The 18001-nt window shown below is 44.8% G+C and overlaps 6 protein-coding genes across 6 annotated transcripts; 2 read left to right on the forward strand and 4 right to left on the reverse strand.

Annotated features, from left to right (window-relative positions):
• Positions 1-3526: 3526 nt before the first annotated feature.
• Positions 3527-4321, forward strand: PAAG_02491 (hypothetical protein; the record flags this gene model as incomplete). The annotated part of the gene is made up of 3 exons (XM_015844658.1): positions 3527-3969; positions 4060-4159; positions 4274-4321. The coding sequence occupies 3 exons, from the start codon at positions 3527-3529 to the stop codon at positions 4319-4321; spliced, it is 591 nt and encodes a 196-aa protein (XP_015701706.1).
• Positions 4322-6481: 2160 nt separating this feature from the next.
• PAAG_02492 (hypothetical protein) lies at positions 6482-7396 on the reverse strand (the record flags this gene model as incomplete). The annotated part of the gene is made up of 1 exon (XM_002795740.1): positions 6482-7396. One exon carries the CDS (start codon positions 7394-7396, stop codon positions 6482-6484), a length of 915 nt encoding a protein of 304 aa, XP_002795786.1.
• A 1012-nt stretch (positions 7397-8408) lies between these two features.
• Positions 8409-9990, forward strand: PAAG_02493 (hypothetical protein; the record flags this gene model as incomplete). Its single annotated transcript, XM_015844659.1, has 3 exons — positions 8409-8580; positions 9676-9740; positions 9817-9990. The coding sequence occupies 3 exons, from the start codon at positions 8409-8411 to the stop codon at positions 9988-9990; spliced, it is 411 nt and encodes a 136-aa protein (XP_015701707.1).
• Positions 9991-11092: 1102 nt separating this feature from the next.
• On the reverse strand, positions 11093-12069 carry PAAG_02494 (hypothetical protein; the record flags this gene model as incomplete). The annotated part of the gene is made up of 2 exons (XM_002795742.1): positions 11093-11386; positions 11500-12069. 2 exons carry the CDS (start codon positions 12067-12069, stop codon positions 11093-11095), a joined length of 864 nt encoding a protein of 287 aa, XP_002795788.1.
• Positions 12070-12277: 208 nt separating this feature from the next.
• Positions 12278-12673, reverse strand: PAAG_02495 (hypothetical protein; the record flags this gene model as incomplete). The annotated part of the gene is made up of 2 exons (XM_015844660.1): positions 12278-12539; positions 12660-12673. The coding sequence occupies 2 exons, from the start codon at positions 12671-12673 to the stop codon at positions 12278-12280; spliced, it is 276 nt and encodes a 91-aa protein (XP_015701708.1).
• A 687-nt stretch (positions 12674-13360) lies between these two features.
• On the reverse strand, positions 13361-15664 carry PAAG_02496 (hypothetical protein; the record flags this gene model as incomplete). Its single annotated transcript, XM_002795744.1, has 7 exons — positions 13361-14364; positions 14418-14515; positions 14571-14637; positions 14705-14800; positions 14862-15024; positions 15113-15480; positions 15589-15664. 7 exons carry the CDS (start codon positions 15662-15664, stop codon positions 13361-13363), a joined length of 1872 nt encoding a protein of 623 aa, XP_002795790.1.
• Positions 15665-18001: the final 2337 nt, after the last annotated feature.

Here is an 18001-nt window from a genome sequence, read left to right on the forward strand (position 1 = left end):
GAAAATTTATATATATATGACCGATAGCTAACCCCTCGACAACAAGAAAATCGCAGCGACACCTTACACGAAAAATTGCAGCACCGAAAAAAAGTCATTGGGAGTTGTGTTGGGAAAAGCCGCTCCCTTCATGCCTTGCGACAACCTCCCCTTTACCAACTGTGGTAAACATCCTTTTTCACTTCTCCGGCATAGTTTGCTACAACTATGACGGATGCTACTCTTCATTTTGTTTGGTCCTACACGCCTGCCCTGTGCTGAAGGAGGGATGGTAATATTGACAATATGAGTACTGATATCAATTCATTAAATCAGAAACTAAAAAGTCCTATGTTAGTCGCACTGAGTGTTGTCGTGAGTTTCATGCTGAACATTCATTCCTCAATGCATTCAATCGAACTGGCTAGGTCCGGAAATCACAACAAGCTCCTTCTCTGTGGGCATTATACACTGCCAGAAAGATGTGTCAGAGATCTGCTTTTGAATGCACCTCATGATGTTGGACCTGAAGGCCTGGCGCAAACATATGCCGGACTGTGAAAGGTGCTGTGATTACATCTTTCCACACATCTGCGATGCAATTTATATCTATGAGAAGAGATAGTTCGTGTGGGGTGAGTGGGTGAGGGGCTAAGTTGGAAATCGGGAATTGGGTGCTTGTGCGTCCATTCCTCCAACATACCTGGGCGCAGATCTGAAAAATTTCTTCGAAATATTTACATTAACACCATGCAAACGTGTAGTTCAGATATACACCCCTCGAGGTGATAATAACAGCGTGTAACACTCAAAAGCTTAGCAACCCAGATGATAACGCACCCCGGCGACCTCCTGGATGGAACAGCTAATTCAACGTGAACAGTGTTGATTGAGTTAAATTATACAACTGCTGCATATCTTTCGCTTTTTTCTTTTCTTTTTTTTTCTTTTTTTTTTTTTTAAAAAAAAAGGACGGGTGGGAGTTTATATTCTCTTTATTCGCGGTTTCCATGTCCTTTTTCCTTGATGTCCTTATCCAATCCTGTCACTATCTAATCTTTGCGACTGCTTGATAAGTCGACCAAAGAATACACCTGTAGATGAAGTCTGCTTTTGCCTTATATCGCTAAATCAATGCTGTATGAGATGATATCAAAAGTTCGCACAAACAATCATCTCTGAACGTTATACATATCCTGGAGCACGTACTGATACGGCATGTTTGAAAGCGCGATCCATCAAAAGATGTTCCCTGCTTTCATAGCCCAGCCACACGGGGCCCATTGGTAAAAGACACCCGATCAGGCGGACGATAAGTTGCAATCCATTTCCTCTATCGCTGCCTACCTAACTACCATGCTAACAGGGTGGGTTTCTATCCGGTTGTTCGTTCAGGACATGAAAATGTACGACCACGACCGGCAAGAATGAAATTTCAAATCCCAGAAATAAGTTCTTTCGCAAGATAGGCGAATGCGGGAAAATTGAAAACTGTTATGGTAATTGTGATAAGAAGTGGGACACCACAGATGATATCTGCTGATACTGCCGATGTTATTCTCACTCTTTTCAACATGTCGAGTGTAAGATGAAAAAAACTCAATTGCTCCTCTTTCTTGAGGGAGCTACGGAGAAAACCAAACCCCACCCAAGGTTTCAGAAATTGGAGATTGGAATATTCCCAGCTGTGCACTTCACTTCAGAGTGGCCATGATAAATCACAGGTTATGAAGTTGGTAGGAACTAAAAATTTGATTATCTCCAAATCCAGCTTCTCCTCCTCTTATGTTGACACCTCGTCTTTCCTTCAGAAGTCTTGCTCTCCGTATTATGGATGTTCAATGATGAACTCCCGCTCATCAGGTATTAAATCTCTAAATACCCTCTACACACGCGTCAACATTATACCATATAATAGGCACAAAATAAGGACTTTTGCAGGCTGCAAAAGGTCGAAATACTTCTTGATATAAGCAAGCGCTCATAATGGCATGAATATCTATTTGATATTCCATGAAGGGCTTTCTCTTCTGGGATTAGTAGTGTTTACGTGAAGGTAATATGAAACCCTGGTATCACTTTCTGCCTCCGAAAGGATTAGAATAACCTCTAGCTCATTTTGACCATGGGCACGTTCAGCCTTGTTGACATTGTTCGGAAAGGAGAATTTAGCTCCATTACCAGAAAAAGAAAGGGTATAGTTTAGGATAGTTGGTGTAGACAGCAGCATTCTGGATCCATATCTTCGGGTATCGTAGAACCCGAGATTGGAAGCCATATAATGGAGCTCAGTTATTGCAGGCCGTGGAAACTCTGTAACTACCTTAATAATATCGCTGAAAAGAATACCTTGGACATAAAAACCCGAAATAGGAGTGGAACTGTTCAAGGGATTTCTGCGGGGGCAGTTTCTTCAGATGACTGTGAGTAAAGGACAGCCGCTAGTTTAAATTTTAAATACTCGGTTCCTCTTCATCAAGTTTCATAATTTCAGCGCTGTAAACATGTTACCGCGGAGTGAATCGTAACTATTTAAGGTTATTTTAAGGTTTGATCCGGCCCGTCCCGCACATGGACCACTCGAAACCGAGATTTCAAATCCGAGGATAGTTGATATCATTTTAGTGTATATGAGGCTCTATAACTATACGTTGATGTTAATCCCTGGGAGGGTGTTCCCGGCGTTGCCGAGCATTGGAGGAACTGGAATTTCAAGTCCCTTCTAAATACCTAGTTATAATACGACGGCTGCTTTTGGCAGCCGTCAAGGTCATGATGAGAATTCTATGTGAGTTTTCAGCGGGCATCGTTCTTTAATGTCTAACTACACTATTGCGTTGCAAACTACAGTAAACTCTCACTATAATGAACTTTTAACCTCTATAAAATGTACAAAGATTCCTTCCTGAATTCATTCTTCCTACAAAAATTAGTTAAACCTCTCTATACAGCGAATATTCATTAGATTCTCTATATGTCACGAGCATCAATCACTCGTATGCCTCGCTTATGACCAAGCTCGCGTACGCACGCGGACACATATATATTTCATTCTTTTCTCGCTGTTTTTTTCTTCTTCTTTTGATGGATTGATCATTTAGATTAGCTAGTTATTATTACGAATACTACTATCTTATGCCAACTACGTTCTGACTATCGTCATACTATATTCTTCGTTATACCAAGTCAAAATTAGGAGCACGGAAACTTGAAAATCAGGCAGCAGCAGGATATTCGGGCATACTTTGAATGGTCAACCTCTATATAACGAATTCCTCTACGTAACGAATTGACTCGGTCGTTGCAAACTCTTTCGGCTGCTTTCCCGGGAGCTTCGGCCCGAGAAGATGTGATATGCCGAATTAAATCACATGATCAACGTCAGATCGAATTGATTGACAAGTAACTCTAAGGTTCAATCACAGGAACTTGGAATCCTACCAATTATGCTCACAATTATATCCAGCTCATTTTATTTCTCACTAAAAGAACTAACCCAAATTCCACACTCCTCCACTCCAGACCTCAAATTCAAAATCTCGAAACCATGCGCCCTTCTCTTCCCCCAATTTCCACACTCCCCTCCCTGCCCGAAGCTACCCAAACTCAAGTCCTTGACACCCTCTTTGAGTCCTCCAAAGACTTACATACAATTGCCCTCCCCCTCCTTGTCCATCAAACTTTCTCTTCTTACCCTTCTCTCATCAATGCAGTGGGCGCTCGCATGACGGCTCTATCCGCTGCAAATTCTTCCCAAGACAGAAAGATTTTGCATGGGATTCTAGGCGCGCATCCTCGTCTTGGGGAGAAAAAGCAGGCAAACCTTAGTGAGTTGAGTAGGCAAGAACAGGCCGGGTTAAATGCCGGAACGGGGGAAGAAGGAGAAAAGGCGCAGGATGAGAATGTAAGGAAGAAGGCAGAGGAAGAGGTAGCGGAATTGAAGAGGTTGAATGATGAATATGAGGAGAAATTTGCCGGATTGAGATATGTGTATGTGATATTGTTTCTAAGGAACAAATTACTTTTTATATATAATTCGTCCTTTCATCACATATGGCAGAGCTATAACAGTTCGTACAGGGTGTTTGTAAACGGACGTCGGAGAGAGGTCATAATAGAGGACATTCGTCGGCGTATCGACAGGGGGGATATAGAGAAGGAAAAAGAGGAGATTATACAAGTAAGTCTCGGTCTTTCGCTGTCTCTTTGTTTCCATATCCCATTTCTATTGAGATCCGACAGTGACAGTGGATGAGATATTTACGCCTTGTGCTTTTTTCGGTGAACAACCTAGGCAATGTGTGATATCGCAATTGATCGGGCACAGATGCTCCAAAGCTGATTATAAGTCAGTGTACAAAGCTACCCACCACGAGTTGTTTTACAACAGTTTAGTGTAAGGATTTCCTATGTGAATATACCTAGGAAGCGTTGTGTCTGAATAGATCTCTTCAATGACCTAATATTGATACAATGGCCAAGAATAAATAGATAAGTGCAACACTGTCCTTTATTCATAGTCTCCATGATTACAGTCGGACATCCTGAATAACTTACAGTGGTGCAGTGGAATTTATCCAGCATCTTACGAGTCGCCACTCAAATGACCTTACAAATATGTAGCCATGCGGATTTATTAACATCCTGTTCATTCATCCCTTGACATGAGTGTCTCTAGTGCGTCTATACTTGATTTGCTACTTTGGTACGACACATGAACTTGAGGGATCCACCGATATATTGTGTCACAATAGGGTGCCCTTTGAGAAGATAGAATCAGACTGATCTAACCACATCCGTGGTTCAAGTGGTCTAAACGTTTATTACCACCTGGCTATACACAACTGACGTGTTCGAGGAAAATGTCGCTGTCTGTGAATTAAAAACTTTGCACGACGAGAGGTAGGGTAGATGTCGCAAGACATCATAGATCTATTAATTCTCTGTGGACATGGTTATTAAGCTTTCCGGATCATGAAACCATGATTAGGATGCGCGGATGGACATCGTAAATCAATGGCATACCCCCTTCACGGACCCAGTGCTCACTGGGAAAATTCGGAGTCAAAATGTCCATATCAAAAATATGATATCAAAAGCAAGCATGAATCTTGTTTCGTGCGGGAAACTTACGAGCGAAGGGTAACGAGTAACGAGAAGGGGTATTGGAAATTATTTGTTAGCCCAGGAGGGTCTTGTTTGTACTAGGATGTAAAGCTAGTCTCCTATTTGAAGGGGATGGAATAGGCCGGTCTTGATACGCATGTCCAGTTACTGGCTTGGTCTTGGTAGCAGATCTCAGATAGCGATAGGAATTATAACTTGGAGTAGTAATAATAATTGGCTAATTTGCTCACTTTCCTCAAAGATACTTGAAATATGAATTGTGTATAATTAGTGCCCTATTGTAACCCCCGTGACAAAAACTTGCATAACTCGACAGCAGCAGAGAAGTATAAATAGAGAGAAGCCCAAAACAAAGCAAAGATTAACAATGGTGGGATTCCTTGAGAGATTCTTTTATTGTTATTTTTTATTTTTTATTTTTTATTTTTTATTTTTTTGACGACTTAGTTCTGTTTATCATGAAAACATTCAACCTATGGAAGAATGGTGAATTTGAATATATATATATAATAAAAAATATAAAAATATAAAAGAATATGTTGCTCTGAGACTCTAAATTGGAAAACATACCAGGGATAAGGTAGGGGTTGGAGAGAGAAGTTCCTGTCAGGGTGTGGTTATGTCTCAATTTCGATGCAAAAAGGACAGGAAATTTGTGGAAATCTGTTGGTGTTTATTTTAAACGGCTAGGAAAGGGAGAGCTTTGCATGTATATGCAATTGCACATAGCATGTGTGTATCCGTCAGCACAACGCGGATCGCATATCGAAGACGACAGAATAACTCGGAAAATGTGGTTGTAAATTTATGTCTCAATGCCATCAGTCTAAGAGCATGAAAAGTGTTTGGTTAGAATTGTCGAAGGAGAAGATATGCGAGTTGAAGCTTGCATGAGAATGATAGAAGAATTTGGAACCCAATAAGATCGAATTATTGGACTTTGAAAATAATGTTGCTTGTGCACCCTCTTTGGAGTATTTTATTTCGTTTGAGCCTGGATGGCAAAGGCTGCAGATGCATAGGACGGAGTAACCTGGCGATAAGATAAGTATAAAACAAAGGACGTGTTGACACTTAGAGTCCAGTGATCGAATTATCGAGAGCGGAATATGCAGTATGTGCTTCGTAACATAGAACTTGTCGAAATCCCCTTTTAGAGAGTTCATATGTAGCCGGGATTCCACAAAAAGTAGGTTTCGACAAAAAGTGGAGATTGGGCTTTCAGGCCTTCCAGCCGCTGGTCTGATTTTAAACCTCCACATCAAACGTTACGCGTGCACGTAGAATCCAGATTCAAGATCCTACGTGATCATTTTCGCTCTCGTATTTCCGCTCAATACCCGGAGTGTATAAATGAGACTTCCTTTTGCCGTTCCTATTCCAAACATATCCCAATTGACTCCTCATCCTCGACGGATTCTGTCAGCAGGAACTGAGAACCAAAAATGAGGGAATCAAAACTAGCAATGGCATCGTGATCATCCACAACCGGCTCTGAAGGCTCGAGAATGTTAAAATCACTGTATACCCGGTAACTTTTCCCGTCGTTGCCTTCCAACTCCCCGTCACTGTCGCTGTCGAAGTATCCATCTTCATTATCGAAGACATCATAATTCGTCAAGTCCAACGGTGGTGGCGGTAAGGGAATATATTGGCGGAGAGAGGGAGATGGAGATGAGTAAGTGTTATAAGGGTTCTTTAATGGGAGGGGTAGATGCTGGTTCTGAAGATTGGGCGGGCTCATTGAGGGTTTTTGGCATATCCCGGCTGTCCACATAAAATTGTCAGAGCGCGCCTGGGCATTTGCAAACGGAGCAGTTTCCGTGGGTGACAAGAGGGGATTCTGGTGGGTCAGCAAAACGGCCAACTGTCTTGCTACATCGAACTGGACGGGGTCATTGTTGTGGATAGAGAGGGCATGTTTTCGGACCCTGTTCATAATAGCGGTTTTCCTAAGCAAATTGCGTCCTAAGGCTTTCTGCTTGGCCCAGACGGCAATTTTCGATGAACCCCGACCGATGATATGGGTTGGAGGGGCAGAAAACGGGAGGCTGAGCCTGGAGGTGACAAATACTAGGCGAAGCCGACGTTTTTTGTTCTGCAGGTCCATGGAACCCTCTCCATCAACATCGGTAAGTGGCCGTGGACGCTTTGAGCAACTCTGGTCTGGAGAGGGTGGGGTTTGCGGGCGGGAGAAGGACAATTGGCAAGGCATCGCGGGAGATGCGGAGAAAGTGAAGACGTCCATGTGTTGCGGGAGGGAGAGACTTCTACCCCACTGGCCATTCATTGTGAAAATACATGGCCCCTGGATTTGTCAATCGCGCGAAAATGTGTTCCGGAGCAGTCACAGTACGTAGAGCTGTTGACACCTAAATAACACAGATTGACCGTACATAAGCAATGGCTGTGTGTGGATAGGACAATTAGAAAACAAGAGAACGATGCCGCAGAGCTTATTATTCATGGATGAGAGTGAGAATACAGTCGTTCTTAGTCTGCTTGGGATCGAAAAGCAACAGTAATGTGAGGTGATGTTTCTCCATCGAACCGTTCGAAGGTAGCCATCATGACAGAGGAAGAAACCAGGTCTTCCTGGGGAAATCGACGTATCAAATAGGAGCCGATTCAGCAATAATGCGGAGAAGCCGCTAACCAGTTTTCCCTCGTTGCTTTTACTTGATCAGGCTTTGATATTTCTTTTTATTTTAAAATCCCTGGGCTCAGCTGGGAGGCGATAATTTATTTATGTTCTATTTTTTCATTGGCAAGAAATGTCTTTTAGAACCACCATCAAGCCAGGATTCTTTCGAATACTGGGGAAATTTCGCCCAGGGACACAGGGTGACTGCATCGCGCCGCTTGCTGTGAATGCTGTGCTCTTTGTTGAACGCCTCATCCAGTCCTTAACATTACTCGAGGACTATGATCCCACACCCCCATCCTGAATATCCTTGGTAGTGACGATTCATGAACAATCCCAATTGACAATCATCAACATCGAGTCGAACGTCTCGTTGACGGGAAGCCAAGACATGGGCCTGTTGAGCGCTAACGTGAGGCTATGGCGGCCCATCGGGTGCAAGGACTTAACTTTAGACCAGTCACAAAAGGCATGGAAACGCACCGACTCATTGTCCCGTGGAGAAACCACTTGGGGCTAATTATTATTGGGGAAACATTTGTCTCTAGCACCCGGCAACCTAACGGCGACCACTCGAACCACCCCATCCTCGACAAGCTCACCAGGTGACCGGCCTTTTTAAATCGCAGGAATTTGTTCTCCGACTTTTCATGGAGCTATGACCAATATTGTGCGAGTGGGAGCGCCCAATAAGGTGAATGAAGCTGATCTGACGGACTCCATCATCAACGGTCTACCACATCCAAACTCGTGGCGTTTTACGGCTGTGATGAACGACCTCGTGACCTTCAGGATGGAGACGGATATCGGATGGACTTTCTTGGTCGGATGTGAGGGTCAATGGCGTTTGAATCAGCCAACCAAGAGGATGCATTCCGCAGCGCATTTGATCGCCTGTTGATTTTTGGACAACTCCATGCTTTGTATATAACCATGTGAAACTTCCAAGGATAATGTAGACCATGTTTGACACTCGACACGGGGGTTGTCAATATCAAAATCTAGCCCTCAGCCATGAATAGTTATCTTGAAGCCGCAGTTAAATCCTGTCCAGAAATGAATACAGAGTCTCTGAGAGAATTGTTGTAGTTAGGTGCTCCCAAACAGAGAAGAAAAATAAAATAAAATAATATAAAAAAGGAAAAGAGGAAAAAGAAGAAAAGAAAGAGAAAAGCAAAATTACATTCCGAGTCCTCAACATTTCGATATGACTTTGCATTATGCACACATGATGTTCATGTAGAGCAGCTCGGGCACTTGTTAGCGAAGGTGCAAAGTCTAGAGACCTCCTGGCGGAAATTGCAGGATACTACATGCAGGCCTGCAGTTCCAGATGGCTTAGAGAGAACTAGACGCATAAGAAAAGGGGAGGGGAGGGATGGAGCACTTCAAACCCAGGGATGCGGCCATCCCTGATAAAACTTGTTGGTGTGTAACCTTTGTTCGTGAGAAGCTCTGAAAATTCGAAGAGAAGAGCAATCACCCTTTGGACACTTGCTGCGAGATGTTTTCCCTGCTTCGATATCTACAAGCGTCCCATCTGGATTTCTGGTTGCGGGGATCAGAAGAAATCCCTTGTCAACAACCCATTCCCGGGCCATCTGGAGTGTGCCTGTATCTGCTCATATCATTCGTCAAAAAAAAAATACAAAAATACAAAAATACAAAATAATAGCTTCACCCCGTCCAAAATACTATCCCTGTTGGTGTGGGATGAAATCCCGTCCCTCCGGCACACGTCGTCTAGTTCATTCGCTCCGGCCCCACAGCAGGGTTTGGGGCGTTTTTAGGACTTGGCCTTCCTGACAAGTTGTAGCATGAATGACAACAAATAACGATAATTGTTCGTCGTTTGATAAAGAATGCCAGTCAGAGCAAGAGGTTGGTCGCCTGCTGCTGTCTAACACCTCGCGCTTTGCACAAAGGCACTCGAAAGATCCAACCTTTGAAGACCGGGAATTTTCCACGCATCCTACGGAGTATTGTGAACGTAAAGGAAACGGCGTGCATGGCGCAACTATGCCCAAATATTTGATAAATAATTATGCAAAACTTCTCCCTCCCAGATGCTACATTTTGAGTCATTCATCACGTATCGTTGGGCTTCCCACTCCCGTGTCGAAGATCGCCGTGCCGAATCAGCTCCATTGACGGATGGCGTACGGTTGATGAGCGCTTCAAGGATCTTCCCGTGTCTATTCATGGGGATGTTCTTCGTTCAGCTTGAAGATCCGAAATAATACGTCTCAAGCTTAACGATCACGTAGTTGGGTGGAGAAACGAAGAAAAAGTGAGTTCGCGATTCAGCCTTGTCCTTCTCCTCATTCTTTGGTTTTACCCCTGACGCTGTTCCATGGATCGTATACTGAAAATACGCCGGATGGAGTATGGGTCGAGATTTCACTTTTCTTTCTCTGCCGCTCTGCGGTTTTATTTTCAATATTTAAGCGAAAAATTCTATTCGCCGGTGTTGAATTTGTGACCTTGCCTCTGAGCAGAGAGAGGGGCAAGTGGACGAGCAAAAGCAGAAATGGTGTTGTACATGTCTATGTATTCAAGTATCTATAATGCCAGGGAAATTGTATGTAAACATGAGTTTCCTTCTCTTCCTTTCTGGAAACATAAAAATACAATCAAATACAAAAAGCAAAAAGAACCTGGCCCATAAAATTTGGCAATGTTATTGCCCCTCCTCCGTATGCAGCGAAGCTTTCATCTCTCAACATTTCTTCCTGTAATCCATTTTCATCCCTCGTGTACCACCTCACCCTTCCGGTCGTCATGCGCCTGTTGACCACGTCCAAATGCGACTGGAATTTTCACCAATCCACTTCACATGGAATAGATTTAGGTGTTTAGTGGTTGATGGTTTGATGGATTTCTTAGAGGTGTTATGCCAGGTCTCGTAGTTTTCCGTCATAACGCCAACAAACCCAAAGCCTTCGCTGCTCCATGCCGCCAGTAAATGGGTACCTGGAATGCGAGAACAGTTCCATGGAAGTTACATATCGGTATTTCAAAGTCTTTCTCAAATTTCACAAGACAACCTTAGAAGACTGCCAGCCCCCACTCGTATTGCGATAGGATTTACTGTCAAAAGACACCTAGCTGATTGAACATATAGCATGACTATGCACGCATGCCACGTCTTATTATCTAAAAGCCCAATGATCAGCAATTACTCCAAATGCTCTCGTTAATAGGGAAAATAGAAATGTGGTCCTTACCTTACTATCCTAATATTCAATCCCGCTCTCACTCTCGAGTTGCGTTCCCGCATGAAAAATAGAAAAGAAAAAAAAAAAGAAAAAAGGAACAGATTGCATGTTCCGAACTCGCTTTTCAATGAAATCGCCGTGAATCCACCAATCTCCTCCGCTGATACCGCCAGACTATGAACCCCATGATGATTCCTACGGCGGTGGTGCCGCCAAAAATGATCCCAAGAATAGAACCGACAGAAAGGGAGAGACCTCGTGAGCGGCCACTGTTGGCGTCTGAAGGGTTACGGGTGGGTGACGAACGGCCATTACCGGTTGATGTAGGGGTTGGTATCGCGGTTGGTGGCGTGACAATCTGGGACACCAGGCTGGTGAAATTGATGGAGTTCAAAAAGGATGAACACGCGACGAAGTCCTAGTTAATATTACATGTGTAAGTTGGAAAGTTGCGACCAGCGACGAAAACTAAGAATGATCGAGCTTAGAATTTTAAGCACGTCGTTCATTCGTACAGAGAGTTCTACCCACCCCTCTAGTCTGTCCATCGCAATACTGCAACATAGCTACCTGTCCCATAGCAGCCAACTGTGACTGCAAATTGCTAATGGCACTCGCCTGTGCAGTTGCCATAGCTAGATGTCGCGACGCAGAAGAGAGTGCACTTGTCGCCATCTCATTGGCAGATTGGGCAGATCTCACAAGCGCTCGCAGTGTTTGATCATTGTCTTTATTTGCCTCCTTTGTCGCCTCGTAGCTCAGAGGAGCCCAGACCCCGAACAGAACCGTAGCTGCGACTGTGAGGATCACACAGCCCCAATGGAGTAGAAACACCAATCCGTTCGCGGGGCGTCCGGGCATCTCAAAGTTCTGGGGTAGCTGTCGTTGTCGTGGTTGCAGTGGTGGGATATCTGTTCCTCCCAGTGTGTCGAGGTTTATTGACATTGGTTGGTAGGCAGTATCGGACGAGCTCATTCCTCGATGTTTCTCATGTTGATGATGGTCAGCTGTCTGTTCCCTTGATTCCGCAGGTGATTCCTGGTAAAAGGAGCGCTCGATCGTATCGAGGAGGGATTGTTGAATGGAGGGTTCCGAAGACATGTTGATTTATACTGATTCCATGTATTTGTACGTGTCTGTATTTCTTGACATACATGCAAGACTACTGAGTAATATGGAGGCTCGGTATACTTTCCCCTAAGAACGAGAAAACCGGAACTGGATAATCGCGAATATATATATAATCAGACCCAGCCAGGCAGCCAAACAGCACCAGCACACGGGCGCTGGCAGCCTGCCGGTCGAAACCTTAACATGCCATAGATGATGGCTTTTCAAGATCCTTTTGCAGCCACTCGAGCCTCATCCTTGAAAGAGGTTGGAGGTTGGTCTCATCGCCAAACCATAGCCACAATGACCAATTATCGGCCAATGCACGTCCGCCAGTTTTCGTCTGCAAGGCAAAGAAGCACGCACAGTTGATATCTCCACCCTGGCCACATTTTCGCCGTTTCTGGGCCAGCCACAGCAAATATGGGTCGAGGAGTCCATTTTGATTGGCATTTCCAAGCCTAAAACACGACGCCAATAATATGGGAAGCCGCCTCGCTTGAATGAATGAGAACTCAGACCAAAGGAACGCTAAAAGTTTAGAGTTATCATGGAACGGAAGGACGGTTGATGATCATTACCTGGCCTGGGACATGCCTGTTCGCCGAACAGAGATTGCTGTGATATCTGTTGAATTAGGAGGTTTGTAGTTAAAGGATTGTTTGCCTCGTCATCACTAGGTGTTAGTCCGCGACGTTGGAGTTTAAATTACCACTGTACGTGGCCACGAGTAATCTCAACGTAGGGATATTTCGAGTTGAGAAGAGCCAGCCAAAATGCAAGCACTCAGAATTAAATATCACTCTACTCCTTATTATCTCAAAATCGGCGTGAACCCGAGTAATATTGGGACTCTACACTTGTGCAAACGCACCATCGACGATCCCGATCTGCCTGAGCGTAGATTTGATATCTCCGATTTAGGGCTAGGGGTGGCTCCGTCAACCAACGGAACGCTGAGTTTGGGAGAAATAGGAGTTGCGGGTAATGAAGGGAATGCCAATCTCTCAAATAACTAACGTATAATCCTTTATCGCCATGAAAATCGCCTTGAATAATTTGCTTAACACGGACCGACCTTTAAATTGTTTCTTAGATTCAAAACTCCACCAAGAGAATTCGGGCATATACACCCGCGAAAAGGGAAAACATATGTATGACAGGAAAATTTGGCTTATGGCCTATGTAGAAAAGCCATAGCCATCAAAATCTCTCCATACATAACTAATACATTACAAAAATACAAAATTTCACAACCAAGCTATCTCAACCCCAAGCCCTCCTATTTCTTGCCCTTCATAGTATCCACAATCACCGCAGCATCAGGGTAAACTTTACCGTTCTTCAACGCTCCCCCAACAGCCTTCCCAACCACCGGCTCCCCATTCTCATTTCTCGTCAGTTTATTTTTACCATCCAGAATCTCAAAGGTCGCAAGCTTGATCTCCTTTCCATTCCGCGTGCGGATATCAGGGACACCGAAGAAGTTCGCATGGACGCGGTTGTAGTTAATGCTGAGCTCATAGTAGCCACGATAGTACGAATCTTGCCATTGCAAGGGAGTGTTGTTCTCGACAAACCGCTGAGACTCCTTTGCTCCTCGGTCGAAGGTACCATTTTGGCCAACAGGACCCGGGGAGGTAACCCCCGTGGCTCCGAGTTCGACGCCGATTGCTCCTGATCCAGATTTGGGGTCATACTTGCCGTGACCGGTGTATACGAGATCAGAGACATAGGCGGCGTGGGTATCGCCTGCAAGGAAGATGGTGTTTTTGATCTTGTGGTCAAGGATGGTGGAGAGGGTACGGTTTTTGTTGGCGCGATACCCGTCCCAGGCATCTGCGTTGTACAGCTTTTGTTCATTCTTGCCATAGAAGATGTCGGAGATGAGAAGTTGCTGGCCTACGATTCTCCATTTAGTGTTACGTTTGGCAGACTCGATGAGCTGGCGGTAGAACCAGGTCTCTTGACGGGGACCCATGAGGGAGCGGGACTGCTCATCACGGATGAGATCGATGTAGTGTTTATTCCAGGACAGGTCGGTAATGGAGCGGTCATAGACACGAGTGTCGAGCATGATAAGGCTGAATAGATCTCCAATCTCAAAATTGCGCCAGATACGGAGGGTGTCGTCCATATCGACCTGGCGGATTGGCATCCACTCGAAGTGGACACGGACCGCATTCGCTTTGACTTGATCAATGGAAATTCCACCCGCTTGGATGAATGAGTCTTCTGTATTGTTCATAGTGGACGAGCCGGCCTTCCACACATTATCCTCCACCTCTATTTAGAACCCGTTAGATATTATTACAAGAGTGAGAAGAGATAGGACTTACCATGGTCATCCCAAACAGTGATCCACGGGAAGTGTTGGTGCGAATAAACCAGATCAGCGTCGGTGCGGTAGCTGGCGTATCTCTTACGATAGTCAAGTCTGTAGAATTTATTAGAGAAGAAACTATACATGCGCATTAACTAGGCAACCCTACAGAGTTTTGATATCGCGATCCGGCGGCTGCGGAATGCGGTTTATGGACCAGCCCCATCCGTAGCCACCTTACATTCAGAAACACATTAGCCTCAGAATAATACAAGTTGGGGCTTCGAGGAGTAGAGTACTTACCCTCTTTGTACTCATAGATATAATCACCAAGATGAAGAACGTAGTCTACATTATCCTTACGAGCAGAATTTCCGTAAGCATTAAAGAATCCCTGAGCTGTCATTACCAGTCAGCCAAGTGTCAAAGTTACCAAAGACAATTCTGTAGGCGAACTCACGGTAGTTTGAACAAGAGAAGACAGCAAGGCCAATATCCTTTTTCACCTTGTCCCGCCTTCTGGGGGTGGTTTTGGTACGTCCCACAGGAGAAGAGTTTTTGGAGTCGCAGACAGTAAATTGATAATAGTACGTCGTGTACGGCCTCAGACCAGTTGCTTCAACCTACATCACACACAGGTCAGCTTAGGATCGCGGAAAACAGTTAATATTAATATATATATATATATGTGTGTGCACAAAATTGGTATACCTTCACCGTATAGTCAACATCAGATGAAGTCCACACTTCTCCACCAGTAACCACTCTCTTCATCTTCAGATCCATAGCGACCTTATACTTCACACAGACGGGTGCAGTAGAAACGGAAACATATTTCTCATTGTCATGGTCATACAGCGGCGTGGTACCGCTGACCGTCACGTTGGAGTCACTGCTCTCCGTTGTGGGGGAGACGCGGGTCCAGAGGATCACGGAATCCGGGTATGGGTCCCCAGATGCCACACTATGGGTGAAATATAGCTGCTCTGGTTTGAATGGGGAGGTGTGAACATTCCGCTTCTGCACCTTGTTAATGGCAATTCCAAGATCGGGATGGTTGTGGGATGGAGAGCCGTAGTCTGGCAATTGGCATTAGCTTATATCCCAAAGGAAAATCCAGGATGCTGAAGAGGCTGAATAGAGATGAAAGGGTACAGATATATAATATAAATATAAAAATGGCATACTCAAATTGGCAGAGAATGAGGCATAGACAGTTAAACTCAGCGAAAGCCCAAACAGACTAATCTTGAGAAGAGCCATATTGACCACCGAAAGTCGACTGAATAGGTCTGGAAGGGGGAAACCGATTATGAAGCCAAAATCAAAATCAATTGACAGAGTGACCTCAACATCATTTTATCCTTATTCGCCATTGATCCAGTGCTTTTCGCGAGGTTCACCACCGGAATGCTGAACCCCTTGACATCCCGAGTATCGCCACGCCAAAATTGGAAGCCGAGCTCATAATGTCTCCTCAACGGAGTAGCAACATATTTAGGTCGGTGGAATCCCGTGCTTATTTGCCAATACTTTTGCTGCTTGTAAGACCGTGTTTCCCATCTATATGACCATCTACCACAGGCATTGACAACGTGCTTACGTTATACGGCCCGTTGGGACACACTGATGCTATGTCCAACAGTCGATGAATGCACGTTTTCGATGCCTGGGCTTTGGGGTGATGTTGTCTTGCGCTAATGGTTAGGGGGTTTGCACCGTTCTATGAGATTTCCCCGCTTTCTCCCTGTAAGAGTGTTTTCTGTCATATTGACCCCCCAGACCCCATCTTGGGAAGTTAGATCTCGCAAAGGTATCTTGATATGATGCACGATTAACAAAGGGAATAACCACGGGATTCTGGTAGACACCGCAATGCCGTGGCAATCAGAGCATCCATCCCTAGTTATTTCTGGGAATGAGGATCTTCTATTTCGCCGAGAGGGCTGTTATGAGAGAATGCTTTTTGTTCCAAGATCAGCATCCATGCTTGTCAATTGATCAGCAGGGATTTTGGCCCCTTCTGCCATCAACCAGCAACTCTTTCTTCAGAGGGCGCTAGTTGCAGTTCGTAAGCTGGTGGGGTATTCTGGTTGCGACCTCGGACAGGGGAACAGGAGAAGCTGTGCATAAGTTAATGGTTGGTCCCGAGTCCATTGCCCCAAAAGAGCCCTGGAAGTTCAGCAACAACTGTCTTTTTAATATCAAGCATGTTCAACATGCAGTCCCAGAGCAATCAATATAGCCCAATAATAGACAATAAGAAAGTATAAGAAGCAATGCAAGATCAAAAGATTGAGAATTGAGAGGAAAACTGTGTTGATATGTTAATGTATAGAGTAACTAACTTGTAACTATCCGGTAACTCCCCGAACGGATATTCCCCAGTGTGGATCTCTCGATCAACCACCAGCCAAACAACTATAAAACGGTCTGCAAAAAGACGGGCTTCTGCTCAAGCACCTCGAATAATAATACATACAGACACATACGTATCAAAGTGGCTTGGTTCGCTGTTTTTTTTGGAACGGATAAATCGAGGTTGTCAGATGATAGAATATTCACCATGAGCAATCTTATTTGACAGCCAAAGAATGCCTTTCCATCCATTGACGGGATGGAATCCACCCCTAGTCTTGAGTACGGGATAAGAAGATTAACTGCCCAAATGTGCTGATGATGAACGATGATGAGTTGCGACGACTTGTGTTAAGATACAAAATTTCATCTGATGAGACCGCCAGGGGTCAGGAGAGGTCAACCTCCAACTATTGTTGATTAACTAGTGAACTAAACAGACCAGTTTAACTGCTAACTAACGTGGTTAATCTGTGGTGATGACGACAAAACTACACGCTTAAAAAGTAACGAAGCCCTTCCTCGGACACACCCTGGCTTCCCTCAGGGGTTTGCCCGATCTGCCGCACCCTGATAATCCAGCTATGCCCATGACGCAGTGACGCGATGCAACTATAGCAATCCGTACTCCAGAGAACTGCTTAATTTTGTTATAGTTTTTCATGTCTCCTCCACTTCTTCAAATATAAACTACTTAGGCAGGTATTTCTTACATCAGCATTTATTGCAAGCAGGCAACATAGTCCGTGGGATAAATGTTTGGATTAGATATAATTAGTTAGCCATGATTTATATGATCCGACCCAACCCAACACCACCATCATAGACTCCGCAACTACGGACCTTATTAGAAATGCCGTCTTGCCGCCCTCTCATCAGTCAGCCATCCCGTGCATTGTTGGACCTTTGTCTTGTCCGGCTGAATGTCATCTGCCCACAGGTACAATTGATCCTCCTCCACTAACCTGCCCGCGCCAGAGCATCACCGCCTCCTCCTCCACCACCACCACCACCACCACCACCAGCACTTCCAGAATCAACCACAGCGGAATGAAGTCAAAGGAGTAAGTCGGTATGGACTGATTGAAGCAGCTACTGTACTATCTATCATGAAAGCTGTTTCTACCTGTCCGTTTCCCCTCTCGCGTTCCAATGCCCCTTCTTCCGATAGCCCACCCCGGACCTGGTGGAAGGATATCTTTCGCGTGCCCTGACGATCCCTAACTTGCTGTCATCACAGCT

The sequence above is a fragment of the Paracoccidioides lutzii genome, assembly GCF_000150705.2.
Source record: "Paracoccidioides lutzii Pb01 unplaced genomic scaffold supercont2.5, whole genome shotgun sequence".
NCBI classification, from domain to species: Eukaryota; Fungi; Ascomycota; class Eurotiomycetes; order Onygenales; family Ajellomycetaceae; genus Paracoccidioides; species Paracoccidioides lutzii.